The 25,897-nt window shown below is 43.0% G+C and overlaps 1 protein-coding gene across 2 annotated transcripts; it reads left to right on the top strand.

The window, feature by feature from the left end:
- The first annotated feature begins 1,194 nt into the window (after positions 1-1,194).
- On the top strand, positions 1,195-25,661 carry LOC133398301 (gastrula zinc finger protein XlCGF57.1-like). 2 transcript variants are annotated; one of them, XM_061669937.1, is made up of 3 exons: positions 1,195-1,279; positions 1,886-1,983; positions 22,950-25,661. In XM_061669937.1, exons 2-3 carry the CDS (start codon positions 1,896-1,898, stop codon positions 25,082-25,084), a joined length of 2,223 nt encoding a protein of 740 aa, XP_061525921.1. In that variant the 5' UTR covers positions 1,195-1,279; positions 1,886-1,895; the 3' UTR covers positions 25,085-25,661. The 2 variants fall into 2 exon arrangements, with proteins under 2 accessions (XP_061525921.1, XP_061525922.1); XM_061669938.1 differs by lacking the exon at positions 1,886-1,983.
- Positions 25,662-25,897: the final 236 nt, after the last annotated feature.

Below are 25,897 nucleotides of genomic sequence, written 5' to 3'. Positions count from 1 at the left end.
GGCCTCAGTATTGCATCTCTGCTTTTTGCAGATGATGTGGTCCTGTTGGCTTCATCAAGCCGTGACCTCCAGCTCTCACTGGAGCAGTTCGCAGCAGTGTGTGAAGCGGCTGGTATGAGAATCAACACCTCCAAATCTGAGACCATGGTCCTCAGTCGGAAAAGGGTGGCTTGCCCTCTCCAGGTCGGGGATGAGATCCTGTCCCAAGTGGAGGAGTTCAAGTATCTTGGGGTCTTGTTCACAAGTGAGGGAAGAATGGAACGGGAGATCGACAGGCGGATCGGTGCAGCGTCTGCAGTGATGCGGACTTTGTATCGGTCCGTTGTGGTAAAGAAGGAGCTAAGGCGAAAGGCGAAGCGCTCGATTTACCACTCGATCTACGTTCCTACCCTCACTATGGTCACGAGCTGTGGGTCGTGACCAAAAGAACAAGATCCCGGATACAAGCGGCCGAAAGGAGTTTCCTCCGCAGGGTGTCCGGGCTCTCCCTTAGAGATAGGGCGAGAAGCTCGGTCATCCGGGAGGATCTCAGAGTAGAGTCGCTGCTCCTCCGCATCGAGAGGAGCCAGATGAGGTGGCTGGGGCATCTGATTCGGATGCCTCCCGGACGCCTCCCCGGTGAGGTGTTCCGGGCACGTCCCACCGGGAGGAGACCCCGGGGACGACCCAGGACACGCTGGAGAGATTACGTCCTTCGGCTGGCCTGGAACGCCTCGGGATCCCCCCCCCGGAAGAGCTGGATGAAGTGGCTGGGGAGAGGGAAGTCTGGGCGTCCCTGCTAAAGCTACAGCCCCCGCGACCCGACCCGGATAAGCGGTAGAAAATGGATGGATGGATTGATGGTTATTTGTTATTATTTTAAATCTGGTTCATGAATCCTATTGTTGAACGTCTGTAATATTTCATCACAAATTGTCTCTCCTCGAGTAAAAAATTAGCTGTCGTCTTCATTTCTATTATCTGTTAAAGTGCATAATTACATGTTTTACCGTTTCCTTTTGTTGACTTCGGTGCTTTGCCATTTGAACTATCGTGCTGTTTAACCCACAATGTCCAAATCTGAATCTTTAATTGTTTCGCATGTTCGATTTGCACTTGCTTTTCTCATCCCGCCAACGTAGAGCGGAAAGTGTTGCGATCGTCGTGTGAAAATGGTGTGCAAGAAGGACAGCAGAGTACGAGGAGGAACTTTGGGGCCCAAAAGAGGAGAAGGAGCCGCAACGTCAACTTCTAGACGCTGCGTTCAATCTGCAACCTCAAACTGTGCAACGCAGAGCAGGTTGGGTCACTTGTTGCATGCATTCGAATTTTATTGCTGTTCCTGTGTTTATTTACAGGCTCCGTTTGGTGAAGCATTTAACTCATTCACTGCCAGCCTTTTCCTGAGCAGGGTACCCCTAGACTGCCAGACATTTTCGAGCAATTTCACAGATTTTCAAGGCCCACAGAATATTGTGCACTATGACGATGTAAACACCAAAGAAAGAGAAGTCTCTTCTTTCATCAGGAAAAAAAGTTTCTCTCCCTTATACTGTTCTTTAGTAATAAGCAAAAGTGAAAACAGCTTTTTTTGCGAAAGCAGACAGATAAAGCAGAACAATGACTGACACCAATATTTTTTTCTTTCGTGAAAACGGCAAACGTCTGAACACACAACGACACAGACAAAGTACTTTTGACAGAAAAAAAAATCCTATTTAGAAGTATAACTATTTACAGAATTTACGTTCGACAAAAATGCATGAACATGGGGCTCCCATACTTTCTCTTTCTCCCTCGTAATTCTCCTCCGCCACCATTTGCTCTGTAGTCCAGGTTTTTATTACTGTGCGCATAAACTTTAGCAAAGTTTTATCCACATCTGGATTTTATTCTTTGTTGACAGTGAATGGGACATGGAGGAAAAAAAGCTTTCAATTACCTTTTTTTTTGTCTGCACTGCATACTGGAATGGGAGTCGAACAACTGCTGGATGCATAACCTGTAAGTTTTAAAAAATACATACGATTACTAGAGAATCCTTTTTATTGATGATGTGTTTTGCAAGGGTAAAAAAAACCCCAAAACATTTCAGTCACAAACCTAAAAGATGTTCGACTCGCGGGTCTTGAATTCCTCCAAGATGGACGAGCTGTAAATGTAAAATTCAAATCAGTACTGCAGCAGATGTTACATTGTAATGTGAACTAGTGGGACTAAATTATGTTTTTATGTAACAAGGATTGAAGGAGCACGTTTGCTCGCGAAATGTAGCTAACTCTAGCTGCAAACGAGTTAACTTCGTCGGAGGAAGCTTGGCTGGCTATCCAGAGGGAGTTCACGATCTGACGATTCCGGATCCCATTTACCCAAATCCTGGTCGGCAGACGATCAGCCGGCAAGCGGCCGGAAGCATCTCGCCATATGTATGGCCCGGCATTTTGGGCGATAGCTTTGGAACAAAGCGATTAGCTCGCAACGTCATCCTGTATTCCCCTGCAAGATCTAAGGCGTAATTCCCGTCAGTTGCAGGAATATTTGTCTTGCATTGGCACAGTAAATTTCTTGTACCGGAAGCTTTATTTATTTATTTATTTATTTATTTATTAAAATTGTGTATTGTTTTTATAAAATATCGATTATTTTTAATTAATTATTTTATTTATTTTTAAATGTGTCTCTTCTCGTTTCTGCCATTATCTTTGCACTATACATTGCCTTCTCATAGTCTCTTTTATCCCGCCCCCTTCTTCTTCCTCTGAGGGAGGCACCTTCACCTCAGGGCATTGGTGCCCTCTACAGGGTGCCACTCCTCAGTGCAGTTATCCAAAGGCTTGACGATCACACAAACTGCACAAGATTATTATAATATATATTATATATTTTATATATATATATATATATATATATATATATATATAGAGAGAGAGAGAGAGAGAGAGAGAGAGAGAGAGAGAGAGAGAGAGAGAGAGAGAGAGAGAGAGAGAGAGAGAGAGAGAGAGAGAGAGAGAGAGAGAGAGAGAGAGAGAGAGAGAGAGAGAGAGAGAGAGATAGAAAAACAGAATATATATATTATATATATTATATATTATATATATATATATATGTATATAATGGGTACAAATCAGAGTTTTTCACAGTGGCTGTCTGTTGTTGTACAAGTTCGGCCGAACTACCAGAGACAAATTCCTTGTTTTTTTACATACTTGGCAAATAAAGATGTTTCACCGTTGCGATTATCTGATGCTTTTATTGTACAATTCCAAAGAAGTTGGGATGTTGTGGGAAACATAAATAAAAACAGAATACAATGATTTGCAAATCATGTTCAACATATATTTAAATTGAATACACTACAAAGACAAGATATTTAATGTTCAAACTGATAAGCTTTATTGTTTTTTAGCAAATAATCATTAACTGAGAGTTTTATGGCTGCAACATGTTCCAAAAAAGCTGGGACAGGTGGCAAAAAAGACTGAGAAAGTTGAGGAATGCTCATCAAACATCCCATTGGTGAACAGGTGGATGCCATGATTGGGTATAAAAGGAGCTTCCCTGAATTGCTCAGTCATTCACAAGCAAAGATGGAATGCAGCCCTATGGGTGGCACAAGTCAGTGCAAACTGTAGGCCGGTCCCAAGCCCGGATAAATGCAGAGGGTTGCGTCAGGAAGGGCATCCAGCTTAAAACCTTGCCAAACGTTCATCCAAAGAATTCCATAGCGGATCGGTGGTGGTCCGGGTTAACGACGTCCGCCACCGGCGCCGTCAACCTGCGGGGCGCCGTTGGAAATTCAGCTACTGTGGGTCGAAGTCAAAGAAGAAGAGGAGGTGGAAAGCGGGTTCTTCGGCAGAAAAAGAAGAGGAAAACACAGAGCCTAGAACTGAATGTGGGGACTTTGAATGTTGGGACTATGACGGGAAAATCTCGGGAGTTGGTTGACATGATGATTAGGAGAAAGGTTGATATATTGTGTGTCCAGGAGACCAGGTGGAAAGGCAGTAAGGCTAGAAGTTTAGGGGCAGGGTTTAAATTATTTTACCATGGTGTAGATGGGAAGAGAAATGGAGTCGGGGTTATTTTAAAAGAAGAGTTGGCTAAGAATTTCTTGGAGGTGAAAAGAGTATCAGATCGAGTGATGAGGCTGAAATTTGAAATTGAGGGTGCTATGTGTCATGTGATTAGTGGCTATGCCCCACAGGTAGGATGTGACCTAGAGGTGAAAGAGAAATTCTGGAAGGAGCTAGAAGAAGTCGTTCTGAGCATCCCAGACAGAGAGAGAGTCGTAATTGGTGCAGATTGTAATGGACATGTTGGTGAAGGAAACTGGGGTGATGAAGAAGCGATGGGTAAGTACGGCATCCAGGAAAGGAACTTGGAGGGACAGATGGTGGTAGACTTTGCAACAAGGATGCAAATGGCTGTAGTGAACACTTTTTTTTCAGAAGAGGCACGAACATAGGGTGACCTACAAGAGCGGAGGTAGAAGCACGCAGGTGGATTACATCTTGCGCAGACGATGTAATCAGAAGGAGGTTACCAACTGTAAGGTAGTGGTAGGGGAGAGTGTGGCTAGACAGCATAGGATGGTGGTGTGTAAGATGACTCTGGTGGTGGGGAGGACGATTAGGAAGACAAAGGCAGAGAAGAGAACCATGTGGTGGAAGCTGAGACAGGACAAGTGTTGTGCAGCTTTTCGGGAAGAGGTGATACAGGCTCTCGGTGGACGGCAGGAGCTTCCAGAAGACTGGACCGCTGCAGCCAAGGTGATCAGAGAAGCAGGCAGGAGAGTACTTGGTGTATCTTCTGGCAGGAAAGGAGAGAAGGAGACTTGGTGGTGGAACCTCACAGTACAGGAAATCATACAAGGAAAAAGGTTAGCTAAGAAGAAGTGGGACACTGAGAGGACCGAGGAGAGGCGAAAGGAATACATTGAGATGCGACACAGGGCAAAGGTAGAGGTGGCAAAGGCAAAACAAGAGGCATATGATGACATGTATGGCAGGTTGGACACTAAAGAAGGAGAAAATGATCTATTCAGGTTGGCCAGACAGAGGGATAGAGATGGGAAGGATCTGCAGCAGGTTAGGGTGATTAAGGATAGAGATGGAAATATGTTGACTGGTGCCAGCAGTGTGCTAGCGAGATGGAAAGAATACTTCGAGGAGTTGATGAATGAGGAAAATGAGAGAGAAGGGAGAGTAGAAGAGGTAAGTGTGGTGGACCAGGAAGTGGCAATGATTAGTAAGGGGGAAGTTAGAAAGGCATTAAAGAGGATGAAAAATGTAAAGGCAGTTGGTCCTGATGACATTCCTGTGGAGGTATGGAAGCATCTAGGAGAGGTGGCTGTGGAGTTTTTGACCAGCTTGTTCAATAGAATTCTAGTGCGTGAGAAGATGCCTGAGGAATGGAGGAAATGTGTACTGGTGCCCATTTTTAAGAACAAAGGTGATGTGCAGAGCTGTGGGAACTATAGAGGAATAGAGTTGATGAGCCACACAAAGAAGTTATGGGAAAGAGTAGCGGAGGCTAGACTCAGGACAAAAGTGAGTATTTGCGAGCAACAGTATGGTTTCATGCCTAGAAAGAGTACCACAGATGCATTATGTGCCTTGAGGATGTGGATGGAAATGTACGGAGGTCAGAAGGAGCTACATTGTGTCTTTGTAGATCTAGAGAAAGCCTATGACAGAGTACCCAGAGAGGAACTGTGGCACTGCATGCGGACGTCTGGAGTTTCAGAGAAGTAATTAGAATAATACAGGACATGTACGAGGGCAGCAGAACAGCGGTGAGGTGTGCTGTAGGTGTGACAGAAGAATTTAAGGTGGACGTGGGACTGCATCAGGGATCGGCCCTGAGCCCCTTCCTTTTTGCAGTAGTAATGGATAGGCTGACAGATGAGGTTAGACTGGAATCCCCGTGGACCATGATGTTTGCAGATGAGATTGTGATCTGCAGTGAAAGCAGGGAGCAGCTGGAGGAACAGTTAGAAAGATGGAGGCATGTACTGGAAAGAAGAGGAATGAAGATTAGCCGAAGTAAAACAGAATATATGTGCATGAATGAGAGGGCTGGTGGGGGAAGAATGAGGCTAAAGGGAGAAGCGATAGCAAGGGTGGAGGACTTTAAATACTTGGGGTCAACCGTCCAGAGCAATGGTGAGTGTGGTCAGGAAGTGAAGAAACGGGTCCAAGCAGGTTGGAACGGGCGGAGGAAGGTGTCAGGTGTGTTATGTGACAGAAGAGTCTCTGCTAGGATGAAGGGCAAAGTTTATAAAACAGTAGTGAGGCCAGCCATGATGTACGGATTAGAGACAGTGGCACTGAAGAGACAACAGGAAGCAGAGCTGGAGGTGGCGGAAATGAAGATGGTGAGGTTCGCTCTCGGAGTGACCAGGTTGGATAAGATTAGAAATGAGCTCATCAGAGGGACGGCCGAGGTTCGATGTTTTGGAGACAAAGTTAGAGAGCGCAGACTTCAATGGTTTGGACACGTCCAGAGGAGAATTAGTGAGTATATTGGTAGAAGGACGATGAGGATGGAGCTGCCAGGCAAGAGAGCTCGAGGAAGACCAAAGAGAAGGTTGATGGATGTCGTGAGGGAAGACATGATGGCAGTTGGTATTCGAGAGGAGGATGCAGGAGATAGGCTTACATGGAAAAGGATGACGCGCTGTGGCGACCCCTAACGGGACAAGCCCAAAGGAAAAGAAGATTCACAAGCAAAGATGGGGCGAAGTTCACCTCGTTGTGAGCAAGTGCGTGAGAAAATAGTCTAACAATTTAAGGACAATGTTCCTCAACGTACAATTGCAAGGAATTTAGGGATTTCATCATCTACGGTCCATATCATCATCAAAAGGTTCAGAGAATCTGGAGAAATCACTGCATGTAAGCGGCAAGACTGAAAACCAACATTGAATGCCCATGACCTTCGATCCCTCAGGCGGCAATGCATGGAAAACCGACATCCATAAGTGAAACTTGAAACTCTATTATGAAAAGCAGAAGCCATTTATCAACAACATCAGGAAATGCCGTCGAGCTCATCTAAGATGGACCGATGAAAAGTGTTCTGTGAATTGGTCTGAACGAGTCCACATTTCAAATTGTTTTTGGAAATTGTGGACGTCGTGTCCTCTGGGCCAAAGAGGAAAAGAACCATCCGGACTGTTATGGACGCAAAGTTCAAAAGCCAGCATCTGTGATGATATGGGGCTGTGTTAGTGCCAATGGCATCGGTAACTTACACATCTGTGAAGGCACCATTAATGCTGAAAGGTACATTCAGATTTTGGAGAAACATATGCTGCCATCCAAGCTACGTCTTTTTCATGGACGCCCCTGCTTATTTCAGCAAGACAATGCCAAACCACATTCTGCACGTGTTACAACAGCGTGGCTTCGTAGTAAAAGAGTGCGGGTACTCGACTGGCCTGCCTGCGGTCCAGACCTGCCTCCCATTGAAAATGGGTGGCACATTATGAAGCGTAAAATACGACAACGGAGACCCCGGACTGTGGGACAGCTGAAGATCAAGCAAGAATGGGAAAGAATTCCACCTACAAAGCTTCAACAATCAGTGTCCTCAGTTCCCTAACATTTATTGAATGTTGTTAAAAGAAAAGGTGATGTAACACCGTGGTAAACATGACCCTGTCCCAGCTTTTTGGGAACGTGTTGCAGCCATAAAATTCTAAGTTAATGATTATTTGATAGAAACAATAAAGTTTATCAGTTTGAACATTAAATATCTTTCCTTTGTAGTGTATTCAATTAAATATAGGTTGAACATGATTTGCAAATCATTGTATTCTGTTTTTATTTGTTTTAACATCCCAACTTCATTAGAATTGGGGTTGTATTTGAAGATACTTAATCGTTGCCTGTCTCATGGCCGTATGCCATATTCCAACAATTACGACCCAGTGCCGTAAAGTGTCATTCCGTTTTGGTGTGCCATGCCTCCTCCTAACCCGACTATGATGACAACATTCTTGTTAGCGCACAGTTGTTGTCCGTGTATTATTGGACATAGTAATCTGCCAACATTCAGGCAATGATTAGTGAGTCAGTGGCACGATGATCAGCGACTGTAACGTCATCACGCAGGCAGCTTCCCTCTGGCATTTCCGCAGGGACATTTCGTGCTGCCAGCTTGTGCCAGTGACGAATCGAGGCGATGAATAGTAACTTAGTGACGTGATGATTGTTGACGCTAGCTAGCTAATCACAGTGCGGAGCCGCGGAGCTGTCCACGCGACTGAGTCTTTTGCCGCTCTGCCGTTTTGTATGCGTCATTGGAGGTTTTCATCTTCTTGGGCGGCCTGCCCAAGTAATGTCCCATCGTCTTGTCAACATATTGTAGCATCAGCAAAGTTGACGGCGACCCAACATGCCTCACGGTTCAGGTTATTAGTAGTTCCACTGTTATTACTTGTTCGATAGTGTACAGTGTCATGTCTGAAGTCTTGAGTGTGGGCCGTTAAGGGCGGGCCCTGTTGATTGGCGGTTGTGACATCAGCAAAGATGAACGGAAAAAAGGAACATTTCAGCTGGAACGTTGGCTCAAGTTAGTCAATTTGAGTATGGAGTGACTGAGCGTGAGTTAAGTGAGCTAACCCTCCACGTACTTTGCTGTCGTACTTGCACGCATTACACACAACAATCACAACACTTTATCCTCACACATGATCTTTGCTTATCAATGTTTTGCTAACAAATGTCTCTCTTTGTGTGCGGCTAGCAAGCAAAGTAAGGCTAAACTAGCTTGGGAAGATTCGAAATGCATCGAGACTAGTTTACCGGGACCAAGGATTTGATGAATTATGTTTTCGTGCGGTGAGAGGAGTGATGGATCTACTGTGTCAAGCCTTCAATGCAGTAGTAATTTGGAAAGTAGATCTGCAGTGGATGTAGTATGGGAACTCGACTTAGACAAACTTTGTTTGGCCTCCGTAGACAAACACATTCTGCGCCAACCTGCCTTAATTTGGTCTCACATCATATAAAATACTTTTTGGGGTATTTTTTTGGATTACATTTTTGATGTCAGAGTCATTTTGGTCATATTTTAGTCACAACGGATATTTATAAAATATAAAGTTTAGTTGGATGCATGAGTAATCTAGTGTATGTATTCCTAAATCTTTTTCTCTTTTACCAGATGCCACTATCCAGAAAAAAAAAAAGTGCCATATCGCCCAGTCCTACAATCTTACTTTTTACCCCAAGTGTTTTGAGTTTCATCCGCTTAGATCGATTGAACCATTGTACTGCACCGCACAATTTTTTTGCACGTCAGGTTAACAATCCTCCATCATTGGCCAGAATCGGGATACACCCCAAGATTTATTACGTAAATGATGTGCGCTGTTGAAGCTGCTGGCAGCAACCCACTGAAATTACCAGTCAAATTATCCAGGCTGAGTCTGTGCTAGAAACCACATAATAATTGCACTGGAGCATCATGTTTTCGTTGACTTGGAACTCTACTTAAGTAATTCAGTTAACATATTTCGAAACCTGATATTTCTTCTAACCTGTCATTCTTTAAGTGAAACTGTCATTACATTATCTTAAATTAGAAAAGCGATAAAGGGCTAAGACATGGTATTGAATACATTAAACATCAAAAGTCTAATAAAAAGGAACAAGTTGTCAGTTGAAATTATTCAGAGGGGTTGATTTAAGTGAGTAAACCAAAGCAAAATAAAAGGAAATACAACCAAAGTAAACTGTACAATGTGATATAGTTACATATTTACATAATGTATAATATTCCATCATAGCACAAGTTGAATACAGGGTTCATTACAAGCTAAAAACAAATGCAGTGATCATGTCCAGTCTCCCTCACAAAAGTTTGAAAGAATGATGTTGGAATGAATGCGGTGAGGCTTTGTAAAATTATTTTGTATTTACATCTGCTCCCTTACCAACCACACAGAAAAGAGCCTTCTGACTTTCATTGGAAGTTTGGTTAAGAGGGGCTACATGTTGTATCCATACAGACCGCATTTTGGATTTTGACATGAAAATATATTAAAAAAAAACACTGAACATTTCTTGGCACGTAACTGAAAAATGAGAAGAGGCAAGTCTTTCTGTGAGTGACCAAGGATTAACCCCCCCACTCAAACCCTAAAAAAAAAAAAAGTAACAATAATAATCAGTATCATCTTTATTAATCATGAACATATTCACAAATACAGTATTTTCCGAACTATAGAATGCATCGGATTTATAAGCCACGCCCACTTTGTGGAGAGAAAAAATATTTGTTTTCATATATTGGCCGCGGATATATCCGTTGTGAAATTAGATATTTACACAGAGAGATTTCGTAAATGATTATTTACATACATTGTTTCCAAACGGTGCCTGTAACACGGCAGTAAAATGGCTCAAACATAACAGAAAAGCCATTGTTTTTATTCATCCTCCTCCTGTTCCCTGGAACCACTGAAGTCAGTGTCGGAGTAGAAGAGCCCCAGAACGTCTTCCGTCACACACCATTTCAGTCTCTCTGTCGCTCTCAATGTCATTTTCATCTCGAGACACAGTTACCGCTGAAGTTGTGCTTGTCACGTACGTGGTTAGGGCGAGGGCGAGTAACACAAAGTAAGAACATGGTGGACCCAATTGCAGGGAAGCAGGGAGGCAAGGCAGGAGTGCGGGATCTTAGAAAAGGGAAAACTGAACAAAGTCCTACAACAGATACTAATCAAATCAAAGTAACAAAGAAACCCTCGAATATCTAAAACTGGAAACAAACTATGACCTGTGAGTAAGACGTGGAATAGAAACGGAAAATGACACCTGACAATGACATACCGCAATGATAAAGACAACTGACGACTATGACATGGCAGAGACATGTGACAACGACAATGAACCGACAAGAACTGAAAGAAACCAGGCAACTAAATACAAACAGATAGACGAGACAACGAGGAACACCTGGAGAAGACACGAGTGGCTGGAGAGAGCTGATTGGTCGACACAAAGCAGACGAGAACAGGCGGACGCAACAACTTAATGAGCACACGACAAACATGGAACACAGGAAAACATGGAACAAAACTAAACACAACCCAAACCAAAACACAGACCATGACAGTGCTGTTCTCCTCACGTAGCAGTCCAGCCTTTCGAAATCCGCTGGTGATCGTAGATTCTTTCGCACTGCACCACGCTTTTAAGATCCACTGGCGGACCTCGGAAAAGGATGATCTTCGTATACGGCCAGTTTTTTGTGAAAGATTTCTCGCCGCTGGTCATCACATTTTCGGAGTGTCGCTTTAAAAGCACGATTCACGCCGAATCTCAGTGGCTGCAAAAAACTTTGTTGTACCTACAGGAATCACAGCTGGAATAGAGTTTGATCTCCTGATGGCTGCTTTCACAGAATCTGTATATACGCCCTCATACTGTCCAAAACAAGCAATGCTTTTTTTTCCGGTGAAAAAAATCCTCCCGGACGCCTACTGTAACACTCAGTCAGCCATTCACTCATTAAGCTTTCTATCATCCACCCTATTTTGTTAACTTTAACGACTACGCCGTTTGGGAGTTTTTCTTTTGGCATTGTCGTCCGCTTAAAAATCACCATTGGTGGAAGCTTTTTTCCGGAAGCGGTGCAGCTCAAAACACACGTGAAATGCGTTCTCTCGTGGCCAGTTGTTTTCACCATAATGGATGACGCTCCTGTTTTGTGAAAAGTTCGAGTTAGGGGCAGGTCAAACGTCAAAGGCACTTCATCCATATTTATGATGTCGTCTGGTCCGATGGATCCCTCAGCTATTTTTGTTGCAATGAATTTGGAAGTTTGCAACTTTTTCTTCGTAGTCGGGAGGGAGTTGTTGACGCACAGTCGTCTGTGCCCTGATGGACAAACCTTTTCGTGTCATGAATCGAAAACACCATGACGGTCCACCTTGAAAAGCTTCAACACACATTTCGCTGGCGATTGTTTTTATTTATTTATTATGATTATTTTTTTTTTTTCCGTTTTTGGTTTTTAGCTTTCAGTCGGATCTGCACGGTGGATACACCTCGGCCGTCTGCGCTCTGTGTGTTCACCCAGTCCTCAAGAACATTTTCAAGTTTGGGCCATCTGCTCTTATGACCTGAAAGCCTTTATCTTTTGGCATTGCATCAGCTCTTCACGCTGCCGTGTCCAATGCCTCACCATCGATTTGTGAACGCCAAGCTTACGTGCAGCAGCTCGATTTCCCTCCTGGATGGACAGGTCGATGGCTTTCAACTTAAAAGCTGCGTCATACGATTTTCTTCTTGTACTTTCCATGATGAGGGTGTGAAAAATAAAACATATTTTGCGTTTGTGCGCGTCGTGCTGCGTTTTGCTTCGAGCGCGCCAAAAAACGAGCGTCATCGTCTTCTACACATTGGAGGCATCTGCGCACGCCCAAACCGTAGTGCATTATGGGAAACGGTCATGTTTTAAGCATTCTGTTCGAACAAGTTTTTGTTGTACGTTCAGATGCGTTGGGCCTGTCTTGTTTTTGCACCGCCTGGTAGCCATTAGCGATTTTTAAAAAAAATATTTTAGTCGCATTCTGACATAGGCTGCTGGGTTCAGAGCGCGGGAAAAAAGTAGCGGCTTATCGTCCGGAAAATACGGTAATCATTAACTTGGAATTTTATGGCTGCAACACGTTCCAAAAAAGCTGGGACAGGTGGTAAAGAAGACTGAGAAAGTTGAGGAATGCTCATCAAACACCTGTTTGGAACATCCCGCAGGTGAACAGGCTCATTGGGAACAGGTGGGTGCCATGATTGGGTGGAAAAGGAGCTTCCCCGAATTGCTCCGTCGTTCGCAAGCAAAGATGGGGCGAGGGTCACCTCTTTGTGAACAAGTGCATGAGAAAATAGTCGAACAGTTTAAGGACAATGTTCCTCAACGTACAACTGCAAGGAATTTAGGGATTTCATCATCTACGGTCCATAATATCATCTAAAACAAGCGCGTGCAAAATCGGACCCTCCACATCCCGATCACTGGCTCTTCCGGCTCCTTCCCTCAGGTAGGCGCTACCAATCAATGCAAACTAGAACTAGCAGACATTCCAACATCTTCTCTCTTAAACAACTAACTTACAATTCCATTGCAACATGCTGCCAATTTCTTTTGTCTGAGTTTGTTGTCACATTTCTGTCGGGCCAATTATATACTACTCGTGCACTCACTGTAGTCGTCTCGCCACGCTGCACTATTTGCATATCTGTTGTTGACCAATACTGGCCACTCATGCCAGAGTAGCATCTGCCCCATTTGCACACTGACTAAGGAGTATCTGCAACATTTGCACAATCAACATTGTCCCAGATTATCGCACGACTCGACACTTTAAACTGCATACACTCCTTGATGTCTTTGCGCCCTTTGCACAATGGTCGTTGCACAGGACTCTTGCGAGATTAGTCATTCAAACTGCTCTAAGTGCGAGAGGACTCTGCATCTTTTTTGCACAATTGTCAAAAAAAAAAAAAGTACCGGCATTACCAGATAACTGGCAACCTGTGACTGTTTTTGTCCATGTCTTCCTGTCTCCAAAGCGTTCTCTGTCAATTGACTGTCTGTTGTCGTACTAGAGCGGCTCCAACTACCGGAGACAAATTCCTTGTGTGTTTTTTGGACATACTTGGCAAATAAAGATAATTCTGATTCTGAAAAGGTTCAGAGAATCTGGAGAAATCAGTGCATGTCAGCGGCAAGGCCGAAAACCAACATTGAGTGCCCGTGACCTTCAACCCCTCAAGCGGCACTGCATCAAAACTGACATCACTGTGTAAAGGATATCACCGCATGGGCTCAGGAACACTTCAGAAAACCAATGTCAGTAAATACAGTTCGGCGCTAATCCAGAAGTGCAACTTGAAACTCTACTATGCAAAGCAAAAACCATTTATCAACAACACCCAGAAACGCCGCCGGCTCCTCTGGGCCCGAGCTCATCGAAGATGGACTGATGCAAAGTGGAAAAGTGTTCTGTGGTCAGACGAGTCCACATTTCAAATTGTTTTTGGAAATTGTGGACGTCGTGTCCTCTGGGCCAAAGAGGAAAAGAACCATCCGGACTGTTATGGATGCAAAGTTCAAAAGCCAACATCTGTGATGGTCAGTGCCAATGGCATAGGTAACTTACACATCTGTGAAGGCACCATTAATGCTGAAAGGTACATACAGGTTTTGGAGAAACATATGCTGCCATCCAAGCAACATCTTTTTCATGGACGCCCTTGCTTATTTCAGCAAGACAATGCCAAACCACATTCTGCACATGTTAAAACAGCGTGTCTTCGTAGTAAAAGAGTGCGGGTACTAGACTGGCCTACCTGCAGTCCGGACCTGTCTTCTATTGAAAATGTGTGGCGCATTATGAAGGGTAAAATACGACAACGTAGACCCCGGACTGTTGAACAGCTGAAGCTGTACATCAAGCAAGAATGGGAAAGAATTCCACCTACAAAGGTTCAACAATTAGTGTCCTCAGTTCCCAAACGTTTATTGAATGGTGTTAAAAGAAAAGGTGATGTAACACATTGGTAAACATGACCCTGTCCCAGCTTTTTTGGAACGTGTTGCAGCCATAAAATTCTAAGTTCATTATTATTTGATTCAAAACAATAAAGTTTATCCCTTTGAACATTAAATATCTTGTACTGTATTCAATTAAATATAGGTTGAACATGATTTGCACATCATTGTATTCTGGTTTTATTTATGTTTAACACAATGTCCTAACTTCATTGGAATTGGGGTTGTATATACATACGACTATTATGGTTACTATGCACTGGGCAGTCGGGGAAAAAAAGACCCACGCAGTACTTCTCAGTACTGTCGTCTGTACTTTTGCCAGTATGACAAGCCAACCGAGACGCTAAATACTTTCTGTGCGGCGTGTTATAATGCAACTTGAGCGAGGGGCACACAATATGTAGGAGCACTGTATCCTATGTAAAAGCTTGTGATGTCTCACTGAAACGTATATGAATATATAATATGTATAGTTGTGCTCAAAATTATCGGAGCCATTATTTCAAGCCGTGAGTGTACAAAAGTAGGCTTTACACGATCAGGATTTTTGGGGCCGATCAACGAGTTTAACAAAACGATAACCAATCACCGAGCCGATCACGTGATAGAGGAACATGTCTTTAAATGTACAAAAGGTGCGACCGTACAAAAATGTGTCGTCCGTTCTTTTCCACGGCAGAGTTCAGATGTATCAAGAGTGACTTGACCGTGGAAATGTGCGGTGCCTCACGCCAACTGCATGGCTGGCGTACGCACGTTTCCGCAGCTTTTGGTGCTTCGGCGACACTTAGAGGTGATGTTGGGAAACTGTTCTCCTAAATCTGCACATCAGAGAGACATGAACAATTAGCACTGATGAACAAGGACTCAAAGTTTTTGAAATCCTCTTTGATATGGTGATGTGCTTCTATTTGAATTCAAAAGATTTTTTTTTTACAAATACCACACATACATTTACGCATGAACCTTTATCTCACAGGGCTGAGTGTAGGTTACTGTATGAACACATTTGTTCTGAGTTATAAAAAATACATGGTATCAGATTTCGCTTACCCGCAGGACTAATCGGGAGAAATGTCCTGACCGACTCTCCGTTTGAAGGGTCGAGCTCCCCCTTATTTTCTCCCCCGGCCGGCACCAACGCCGTGAGCGCGAGGGGACGAGGAGCTGTTAAGCCGGTGTCGAGATGAATTCGCCTAGGTGCGCTCACTGCCTTTAGTTTTACGGAGCCAATCCGGTCTGCCCTCACTAATCACCCGTTGATGAGTAACAGCACCGAGTGAAAGGATAATTAAAATGAGTACTCCGTTTTTACGGCAGCTCCATCCCTTATAAATCGTTGGCATTTGTTAAAGACCTAGTAAATTTAACAGTCCTTGTCAGGACCGTACGGATTGGTGTTGGTATCGAGCCGAAGGCGATTTGGATGCGTTACTCTTTTTTAGGACTAGTAATACGACCCGGTGGTAGTGGTATCGTCAAAGTTCAATCACTTATAAGAGGTTGAGTGTTAAGGTCGAGATTAATTCTCATTTATAAGAATGACAAAGATAGAATAGAATTAAAGCAAGGTATTTATTTCAGTGATTACACCAGGTTAGATTGATAATATGACAGTATGGGTTTGCGATATATAATGAACAATAATAAGAATAATAAAAATGGAAAGAAATAGAAGTTGTTCAAAAGTAATAAAAAAAATCACAAAATAAGTATTTACCTTTTTGAGTGAGCTTTTAAGGAGTGATCAAGTCCTACGGAGCCGTAACGCCAATTAATAATAAGATAATTTGGACATAAGAGTACCTGAACAGCTGACTAGCCCTTTTCCCTTATTCCGCGCAATGTCAATAGAGGTTCTATTAGTTACCTTATTATAATATCCTTTTTGTCTTACCCAATTAAATAAGAAGGAGATTCAAAAATGAAGTCCTCCTGCCAGCTTGTCCCTGAGCATTGCGAGGAGAAAAAAAAAGAACGTGTGTCTCCCTAACTCGAGAGAGTAAGGAGCCCCGTTTGTCAGTGTGGGGGATTTTTATAACCTCTGTTCCCACCTTTCAGCGTCCTAACTTTTTGACTTGAGTGGAAAGCACCTATCTCTCCATTACTCATTCAGGGTCCTGACTTGACCTTAGTGGAAAGTACCCGTCTCTCCATTCCCTATTCAGTGTCCCGACTTGACCTCCCTTTTGCTCACCCAAAATAGGTTCACAGTAAATACTATTGACTACACACATGATACATCCATTCAATGACAAGCATATTTCATATGTCTTGAACACAATCAATACACTTCATCACTTCTCGTTAATCTCTTAAGCATTCTGCAATACATGTGTATATGTTAATTATCAGTTAATATTTATACATTCATGTGAATACAATTCTCTCATGCATTTCAACAGGTCCGTGCTTACTCCGTAGAGCATTCGTGTGCTCCGTTGCCTGAGAGAGACAACCTTACACAGGTTATAATCTTTGCATAAAAGCTGTTCCAAAGCATCGTACATTAGTAATGCAAAATCAAAATAATATATAACAGCCTTATTAGGCTTGATGTACTTTTTATCACTGATTTCCAAAAGAACATCTAAATTATAACATCGCAGAGAATCATCAAAATTATGTCAAGGATATAAAATCAAGCAATTGATTATATAAGCAGTTGACCTCAGTATGTGTTTGTTTACTTATGACAAGGGGTTTTAATAGTATTGATATACGTAAGAAGACTTATGCTTGACCTGGCGACTCTTTCTTTATGATCTAATTTGGTTTGTCGACCTCTGGTGGTTGAACCAGGAATTGAAACTGGGGCTAAGCTCAATCACATGAACCCAGCCACATATGCCAATTACAACCTTTTTGTACCATTGCTTATGTGTGTGGCCTGGCCGCCCACCCGACAATGGTATTAACCTTGTGGGGTGATCAGTCAGCCACGTCCTGAGCACCGTCACCCATGATCGCAGCAATTCTCTCATCGAACGGGATGAGGCCCTCCGCGCCGGTTCTTCTACTTTTCTTTGGCCACACTTTGGCGGTGGGCAGCTGTCCTCCGCTTCACATCCACCTTAATGTCTGACCACTTCTTTTTTTTTAGTTCAGCGTGTGCGCGCTGTTCTGTCTCCACAGCATTGACAGCCGCACACGCGCTGTCCCATTCACTCCTCTTTCGCGAGTTAACGCTGGAGGACAGCGTGCCAAAGAGGATTTTCTTGCGGACCTCCACTTCATTGAGCAACTTCACATCCAGAAAAAATAGTTTTCTTCATTACCTTGCTCCTTTTCCTTTTTTTCTGATCATGCAGAGATCGGCATCTCAGGTGCAGGGTTCATTTAAATGTGATTTGCATATTCATATGTGGGCGTGGACAGGGAGGAGTCGGCTACTCCAACAAGTGCGCTCATTTTCACGTTGATTGGAATGTACGAAGGACATGCTTGGATTCGTGAGTGCGCAGAGTTTCATACATCTAGATAGTTTTGTGCGTACGACGTTTTCTGGATTTGAGCGTACGCCATGTTTTAGTAGGAAATCCACGCAGGTCTTTGTACATGAGCCCCCTGTTCATTTACTGTATATACTTGTGTACCTAATTGCTCAAAAAAATTACATTTACAATAAATAATGTATCTTTGTTCCTCTATTTATGCCAGTGAGGCACAGTGACAGACAACAAATGAATGGTCTTCTATTAGATGGCAGGAAGTAAATACAGTAATTAATGTATCCACGTTTTGTGACATTTTTGTTTGTTGGTGTCCCGTGAGATTTTTCAATTGTAAAATATGCTTGGCTTAAATTAATTTATTTTTAATTAAATTACTTCACCCACACCGAAACATTAGAGCATGATTCGACAGAACGGCGGCATGTTTACGTCCGACCGTTCGTGGTACCACTAGCTTGCTCGGCTACATAACGTTTTGTTGCCTGCTTGCGAGCCGTGTCGTATTAAAAGTACGTGAACATACCTCAACCAACCCTTAAAACGAACGTCCTCTCCTGTCCTGAGCACCGCCAACACACGTTTTTCCCCATTTTGTCCTTACAATACTGTCGGCGCGCTCCACTCTTGTTGTTGTCGCCACGGTAACGAGTGTATCCGGTCGTATTTGAGTTGACAAGATAAAGCCCAATGATCGTAAAAAACGGGATGCGGTGGTATCGGAATAAAAGATTTCATTGCAGTAGTTTGTGTCATGAACGGAACAGAGGATAGGACCCAAAAATGCACGACTCCAAAACACATGGACAGTTTTCAAAAAGAGAGGTTTAATATACGGGTATAGGTCGGTATACAGGCAGGCAATCCAAGAAAGGCAACAGTATCCAAAAACATGAGGCAAAGAGGCGTGGTCGAAAATCGGAACAGGGTCAAGTCTTACTGTGAGTCTGTGACGTGGAAACAAGGAATGCTGGAACGCGACGACAAGGTACAACGAACTGGCGACGAGAGGGAATGAGACACGAGGTTAAATACAAGGGGTAATTAGGGTGAACGAGGCACAGGTGGTGAAGATGCTCACAGGAGCAGGTGTGTGTGAAACAGGGGGAAGACAAAAACCGGAACACACACCCATGACAGTCTGACAGTGCAATCGTGAAAGAGCAAATTTGTCTTGTAGTTTGATTACGTGTTGTCTGTCTCAGACGTCTGTTCCACACCGGCGACATTTAAAAAAATATATATTTTTAAATAACTTTATTGGCCGTCGTCTATCTCCAATGCTATGTCGAAAGACGCGACAAGACTAAAAATAAACTAGCTTTTGGATTCAAATATACTGTGCACGATGGCGCCGTGGAGTAAATGTCTTTTGCGGAGCCAATCAATGACGTCATTGATCGGACTGGCGAATTATGACATTCAAGCCGGTCAGTATAAAATGCTACATATCATCCGATACCGATCAGCCCGATTAAAATCAGTGTAAAGTCTAATAAAAAGACATGCTTTGGACATGGAGCCAGTGGCCACTCTCTTTTTCTGTTGTACAGCTGATACTTGGCTGCTCGTCGTCGTCACTGTCTGATCGGCTCAAACGTACGCTTTGACGATGCCAAGTTCAGTTGGGTGCTCCTGTACGTCTAAATCCTCCTCCTCCACATATTCCAGCACGTCGTCATTGCGTATAGTGTGTAGCGCGCTGTGTTTGGCAATTGTAACGTCACTTCTGGTAACCCTTGCAGTGGATAGAATAACCGCGCTCTTAACCTTCCGGTATGTTCGGTTGTCATAAAAACCTCGTTTTGAGCTAAACTATGGTTGAAAACTTCCTGGAAGTTACGTGCATGTATTACATAGAAACCCAATTCCAATGAAGTTGGGACGTTGTGTTAAACAAATAAAAACTGAATAAAATTGTTTGCAAATCATGTTCAACCTATATTTAATTGAATACACTACAAGGACAAGATATTTAATGTTCAAACTGATAAACTTTAGTGTTTTTATCAAATAATCATTAACTTCGAATTTTATGGCTGAAACATGTTCCAGAAAAGCTGGGACAGGGTCATGTTTACCACTGTGTTACATCACCTTTTCTTTTAACAACATTCAATAAACGTTTGGGAACTGAGAACACTAATGGTTGAAGCTTTCCCATTCTTGCTTGATGTACAGCTTCAGCTGTTCAACAGTCCCGGGTCTCCGTTGTCGTATTTTACGCTTCATAATGCGCCACACATTTTCAATGGGAGACAGGTCCGGACTGCAGGAAGGACAGTCGAGTACCCGCACTCTTTTACTACGAAGCCACGCTGTTGTAACACGTGCAGAATGTGGTTTGGCATTGTCTTGCTGAAATAAGCAGGGGCGTCCATGAAAAAGATGTTGCTTGGATGGCAGCATATGTTTCTCCAAAACCTGTATGTACCTTTCAGCATTAATGGTGCCTTCACAGATGTGTAGGTTACCCATGCCATTGGCACTAACACAGCCCCATACCATCACAGATGCTGGCTTTTGAACTTTGCGGCCATAACAGTCCGGATGGTTCTTTCCCTCTTGGCCAGGAGGACACGATCCATAAACAATTTGAAATGTGGACTCGTCGGACCACAGAACACTTTTCCACTTTGCATCAGTCCATCTTAGAAGCCACCGGCGTTTCTGGGTGTTGTTGATAAATGGCTTTTGCTTTGCATCGTAGAGTTTCAAGTTGCACTTACGGATGTAGCGCGAACTGTATTTACTGACATTGGTTTGCTGAAGTGTTCCTGAGCCCATGTGGCGATATCCTTTACACATTGATGTCGGTGTTTGATGATGATCCTCCCGGCTGAGGGATCGAAGGTCACGGGCATTCAATGTTGGTTTTCGGCCTTGCGCTTAAATGCAGTGATTTCTCTAGATTCTCTGAACCTTTTGATGATATTATGGAACGTAGATGATGAAATCCCTAAATTCCTTGCAATTATGCATTGAGGAACATTGTCCTTAAACTGTTCGACTATTTTCTCACGCACTTGTTCACAAAGAGGTGAAATTCGCCCCATCTTTGCTTGTGAATGACTGAGCAATTCAAGGAAGCTCCTTTTCTACCCAATCATGGCACCCACATGTTCCCAATTAGCCTGTTCACCTGTGGGATGTTCCAAACAGGTCTTTTTTCCCACCTGTCCCAGCTTTTTTGGAATGTGTTGCAGCCATAAAATTCTAAATTGCTTATTCTTTCCTAAAAATAATAAGGTTTATCAGTTTGAACATTAAATATCTTGTCTTTGTAGTGAATTCAATTAAATATAGGTTGAACGTGATTTGCAAATCATTGTATTCCGTTTTCATTTGTGCAACACAACGTGCCAACTTCATTGGAATTGGGCTTGCACAAGGAAATGCTCACCTCTTGTTTGCGCCGCTTCGCTGCTGCACTGTGGCGGCAGCGAGATTTAGTTCTGTTGCTGCCAGTTGAGGTCCCGATGTCCGTAGGAAAAAATAGTTGGCACCGCAGCTAGTTTCAGCTTTTGCCTCTGTATCCAATGCTTGTCAAAACACGCCGGTTCGAAGTGATCGGCACAGTTTGGAAGGCTTGCTAGGTACCCATAGCTTACCACGTTTCTTCTTCTGTTGATTGACTTTCCTTTCCCAATGGTCACATATTCCTTTTTCACTTGGAAAGCCAAAAAAAAAAAACTCTTGCCGCTGGCTGTACCATTTGTACAACCAAATGCCACACAATAAACCATTGTGGCGTTGTTAAATCGTACGACAATAAATATACAAGGATGGGAACAACAGCATGGAACAATAGCACACAACGCCAAATGAACAGGATGTTTGGCTTGTGTGACGTCACAGCGCCGGAAAGAGACGCAGACCGGAAGACGCGGGATGCAAAAAGCAGTAGGCGCATTCTGCATCATATTTATCGATTTAACTTCTGTATATCTCCTATATAATCACTTCGCAATGGCAGTGGTGGTTTGGAAAGGGGTTTGAGAGTTATCAAGAATTTTTTTTTAATCTTTGTCCTCTGACCTTTAAGCGCCTGGGGAGAGGTTTGGAGTATTGGTGTCTTGCTCAAGGACATCACAGCCGTGCGTCCGGGGAATGTTGAGGGTAGGTTTTTCTTGGTACTTCTTGGCCACGTTTGCCGAAATTATGTTTACAAGAGGCCACTGTCACAAGGAAACTATACCAAAACATTTGCCAGTGCCAAACCGGGAATATGCAGGGGTCCATTGTATGACCTTTATTGTTACTTGTGTTTTTATGAACTTTATTATTTTACACTTTTTCACATTGTTGTTCTTGTTGACCTGCCCAATTGTATTATTTGCAACATATCAAACTCATCTTCAGAATCAGAATCATCAGAATCATCTTTATTTGCCAAGTATGTCCAAAACACACAAGGAATTTGTCTCCGGTAGCTGGAGCCGCTCTAGTACAACAGACAGTCAATGTTGGTTGTGCAAATGTAACAGGAAAATGGTTTCTCGCCAGTGCTTTCATATTAATATATCAACCTGAATTATAAATATAAACAATTTTACACTTGAGACTATGTGAGGATGGACATGCCATGGAAACAATGAGCCCCTGGAACTCATCACGGAATACAGATGCAGTAATCCTACGCTATATCACTGTTCTTGCTTCACGGTCCCACAATATTGCAGTTTTTTTTTTTAACAGGTGTTACCTTATTATTTAGACCGTCCATTATTTTTGTGTTATCCATTGCTCTTGTTCTCTCTGTGTATTAAATGTGTTTAGGCCTGTCCGAAGACGCAGATTGATGTACTTTATGCGCCACTGCTAATTTTTGTGCATCTGAGACGCGGTACGCACATCAAACGAGATCCCTGCATAATACACAACATTAGTACCAACATGATAAAAGATTTAGCAAACTATGTGTGTTTATCTTTTTGTGTCTTGCAGACATTGCTGAAGATCTTCGTACTGAGCGGCCGGAGCCAGAGCCCCCTCACATTAAAGAGGAAGTGAAGGACGAAGAGGTCCACCACATCAAAGAGGAAGAGGAGCCCCTTTCAATTAAAAAAGAGGAGAAAGAACTGCACCCCCACAACAGACAGGAAAAAGAGGAGCATATCACCGAGTGTGTCCCTTTCAAAAATGAAGATGAAGGTCAAAGTGAGGAGAGCAGAGGGGCAGAGCTTCCAGGCAGCAGCTCAAGTCAACACATGACAACAGAAGGTGATGAAGACCACTGTGGAGGATCACAAGCAGATGGCCTCTTAGGTCCACTATCAGATAGTGACGACATGATGTCGCACTCTACTCATGATGATGATGGTGGACAGTCTGAAATTGATACGATATTTCAGACTGACAACAAACAATGGAAATGTTCTCAGTGTGAGAAAACATTTGATAATAAGAGTAGTTTGAAACAACACATGAGAACACACACTTGTGAGAAACCTTTTGTCTGCTTAGTTTGTGGTCAAAGATTCACTCAGAAGGGAACCTTGAAAATACACATGAGAACCCACACTGGTGAGAAACCTTTTTCTTGCTCAGTTTGTGGTAAAAGATTCTCTCGAAAGGGATATTTAACAAGTCACACAAGAACCCACACAGGTGAGAAACCTTTTTCTTGCTCAGATTGTGGTCAAAGATTCTCTCATAAGGGAAACTTAACAATACACACAAGAACACACACTGGTGAGAAACCTTTTTCCTGCTCAGTTTGTGGCCACAGATTCACTTATCAGGGAACCTTGAAAATGCACACCAGAACCCACACTGGTGAGAAACCTTTTTCATGCACAGTTTGTGGTCAAAGATTCTCTGTGAAGGGAAGCTTGAAAATACACGTAAGAACACACACTGGTGTGAAGCCTTTTTCTTGCTCAGTTTGCGGTCAAACATTCACTCAGAAGGGAAACTTAATAATACACACAAGAACCCACACTGGTGAGAAACCATTTTCATGCACAGTTTGTGGTCAAAGATTCACTTATCAAAGAACCTTGAAAATGCACACCAGGACCCACACTGGTGAGAAACCTTTTTCATGCACAGTTTGCGGTCAAAGATTTTCTGTGAAGAGAGGTTTACAAATGCACACAAGAACTCACACTGGTGAGAAACCTTTTTCCTGCTCAGTTTGTGGTCAAAGATTCACGCATAAGGAAACCTTGAAAATACACACGAGAACCCACACTGGTGAGAAACCTTTTTCCTGCTCAGTTTGTGGTCAAAGATTCACTCAGAAGGCAAATGTAATAATACACACAAGAACCCACACTGGTGAGAAACCATTTTCCTGCTCAGTTTGTGGTAAAAGATATTCTGTGAAGAGAGATTTAAAAATGCACACAAGAACTCACACTGGTGAGAAACCTTTTTCCTGCTCAGTTTGTGGTCAAAGATACACGCATAAGGAAACCTTGAAAATACACACCAGAAGCCACACCGGTGAGAAACCTTTTTCCTGCTCAGTTTGTGGTCAAAGATTCACTCAGAAGGGACACTTAAAACAACACACAAGAACCCACACTGGTGAGAAACCATTTTCCTGCTCAGTTTGTGGTCAAAGATTCTCTTATCAGGGAACCTTGAAAATACACACCAGAAGCCACACTGGTGAGAAACCTTTTTCCTGCTCAGTTTGTGGTCAAATATTCACTCAGAAGGGACACTTAAAAAAACACACAAGAACCCACACTGGTGAGAAACCATTTTCCTGCTCAGTTTGCGGTCAAAGATTCACTGATAAGGGAACCTTGAAAAGACACACCAGAAGCCACACTGGCGAGAAACCTTTTTCTTGCTCAGTTTGTGGTCAAAGATTCTCTAGACAGGAAACCTTAAAAATACACACAACATCGCACACTGGTGAGAAACCTTTTTCCTGCTCAGTTTGTGGTCAGAGATTCATTCAGAAGGGACACTTAAAACAACACACAAGAACCCACACTGGAGAGAAACCTTTTGCATGCTCAGTTTGTGGCCAACGATACTGTTATAAGTATCAGGTTAAGACACACAAGTGTGCTGGGGAGAATAGCAGTGCTCAAGAAGATTTTAATGCAAATGTAAATGTTTAATCTACAACCCCAATTCCAATGAAGTTGGGACGTTGTGTAAAATAAATAAAAACAGAATACAATGATTTGAAAATCATGTTCAACCTATATTTAATTGAATACACTCCAAAGAGAAGATATTTAATGGTCAAACTGATAAACTTGATTGTTTTTAGCAAATAATCATTAACTTAGAATTTTATGGCTGCAACACGTTCCAAAAAAGCTGGCACAGGTGGAAAAAAAGATAGTCGAACAGTTTAAGGACAATGCTTCTCAACGTACAATTGCAAGGAATTTAGGGATTTCATCATCTCCGGTCCATAATATCATCAAAAGGTTCAGAGAATCTGGAGAAATCACTGCATGTAAGCGGCAAGGCCGAAAACCAATATTGAATGCCAGTGACCTTTGATCCCTCCGGGGGCACTGCATCAAACACCGACATCAATGCTTAATGGATATACCACATGGGCTCAGGAACACTTCAGAAAACCAATGTCAGTAAATACAGTTCGCGCTACATCCGTAAGTGCAACTTGAAACTCTACTATGCAAAGCAAAAGCCATTTATCAACAACACCCAGAAACGCTGCCGGCTTCTCTGGGCCCGAGCTCATCTGAGATGGACTGATGCAAAGTGGAAACGTGTTCTGTGGTCCGACGAGTCCGCATTTCAAATTGTTTTTGGAAATTGTGGACGTTGTGTCGTCGGGGCCAAATAGGAAAAGAACCATCCGGACTGTTATGGACGCAAAGTTCAAAAGCCAGCATCTGTGATGATATGGGGCTGTGTTAGTGCCAATGGCATGGGTAACTTACACATCTGTGAAG

Source organism: Phycodurus eques, unplaced genomic scaffold (genome assembly GCF_024500275.1).
Source record: "Phycodurus eques isolate BA_2022a unplaced genomic scaffold, UOR_Pequ_1.1 contig_54, whole genome shotgun sequence".
NCBI lineage: Eukaryota > Metazoa > Chordata > Actinopteri > Syngnathiformes > Syngnathidae > Phycodurus > Phycodurus eques.
The sequence above is the reverse complement of the archived record's forward strand: the minus strand, read 5'-3'. Positions and strand labels throughout refer to the sequence as shown.

Excerpts from the sequence above, each read along its gene's own strand:
- LOC133398301 (XM_061669937.1), top strand. The coding sequence starts at position 1,896 with ATGGAGGAAAAAAAGCTTTCAATTACCTTTTTTTTTGTCTGCACTGCA. Across the intron at positions 1,984-22,949 it reads AACTGCTGGATGCATAACCT|ACATTGCTGAAGATCTTCGT; the intron begins GTAAGTTTTAAA and ends TGTGTCTTGCAG.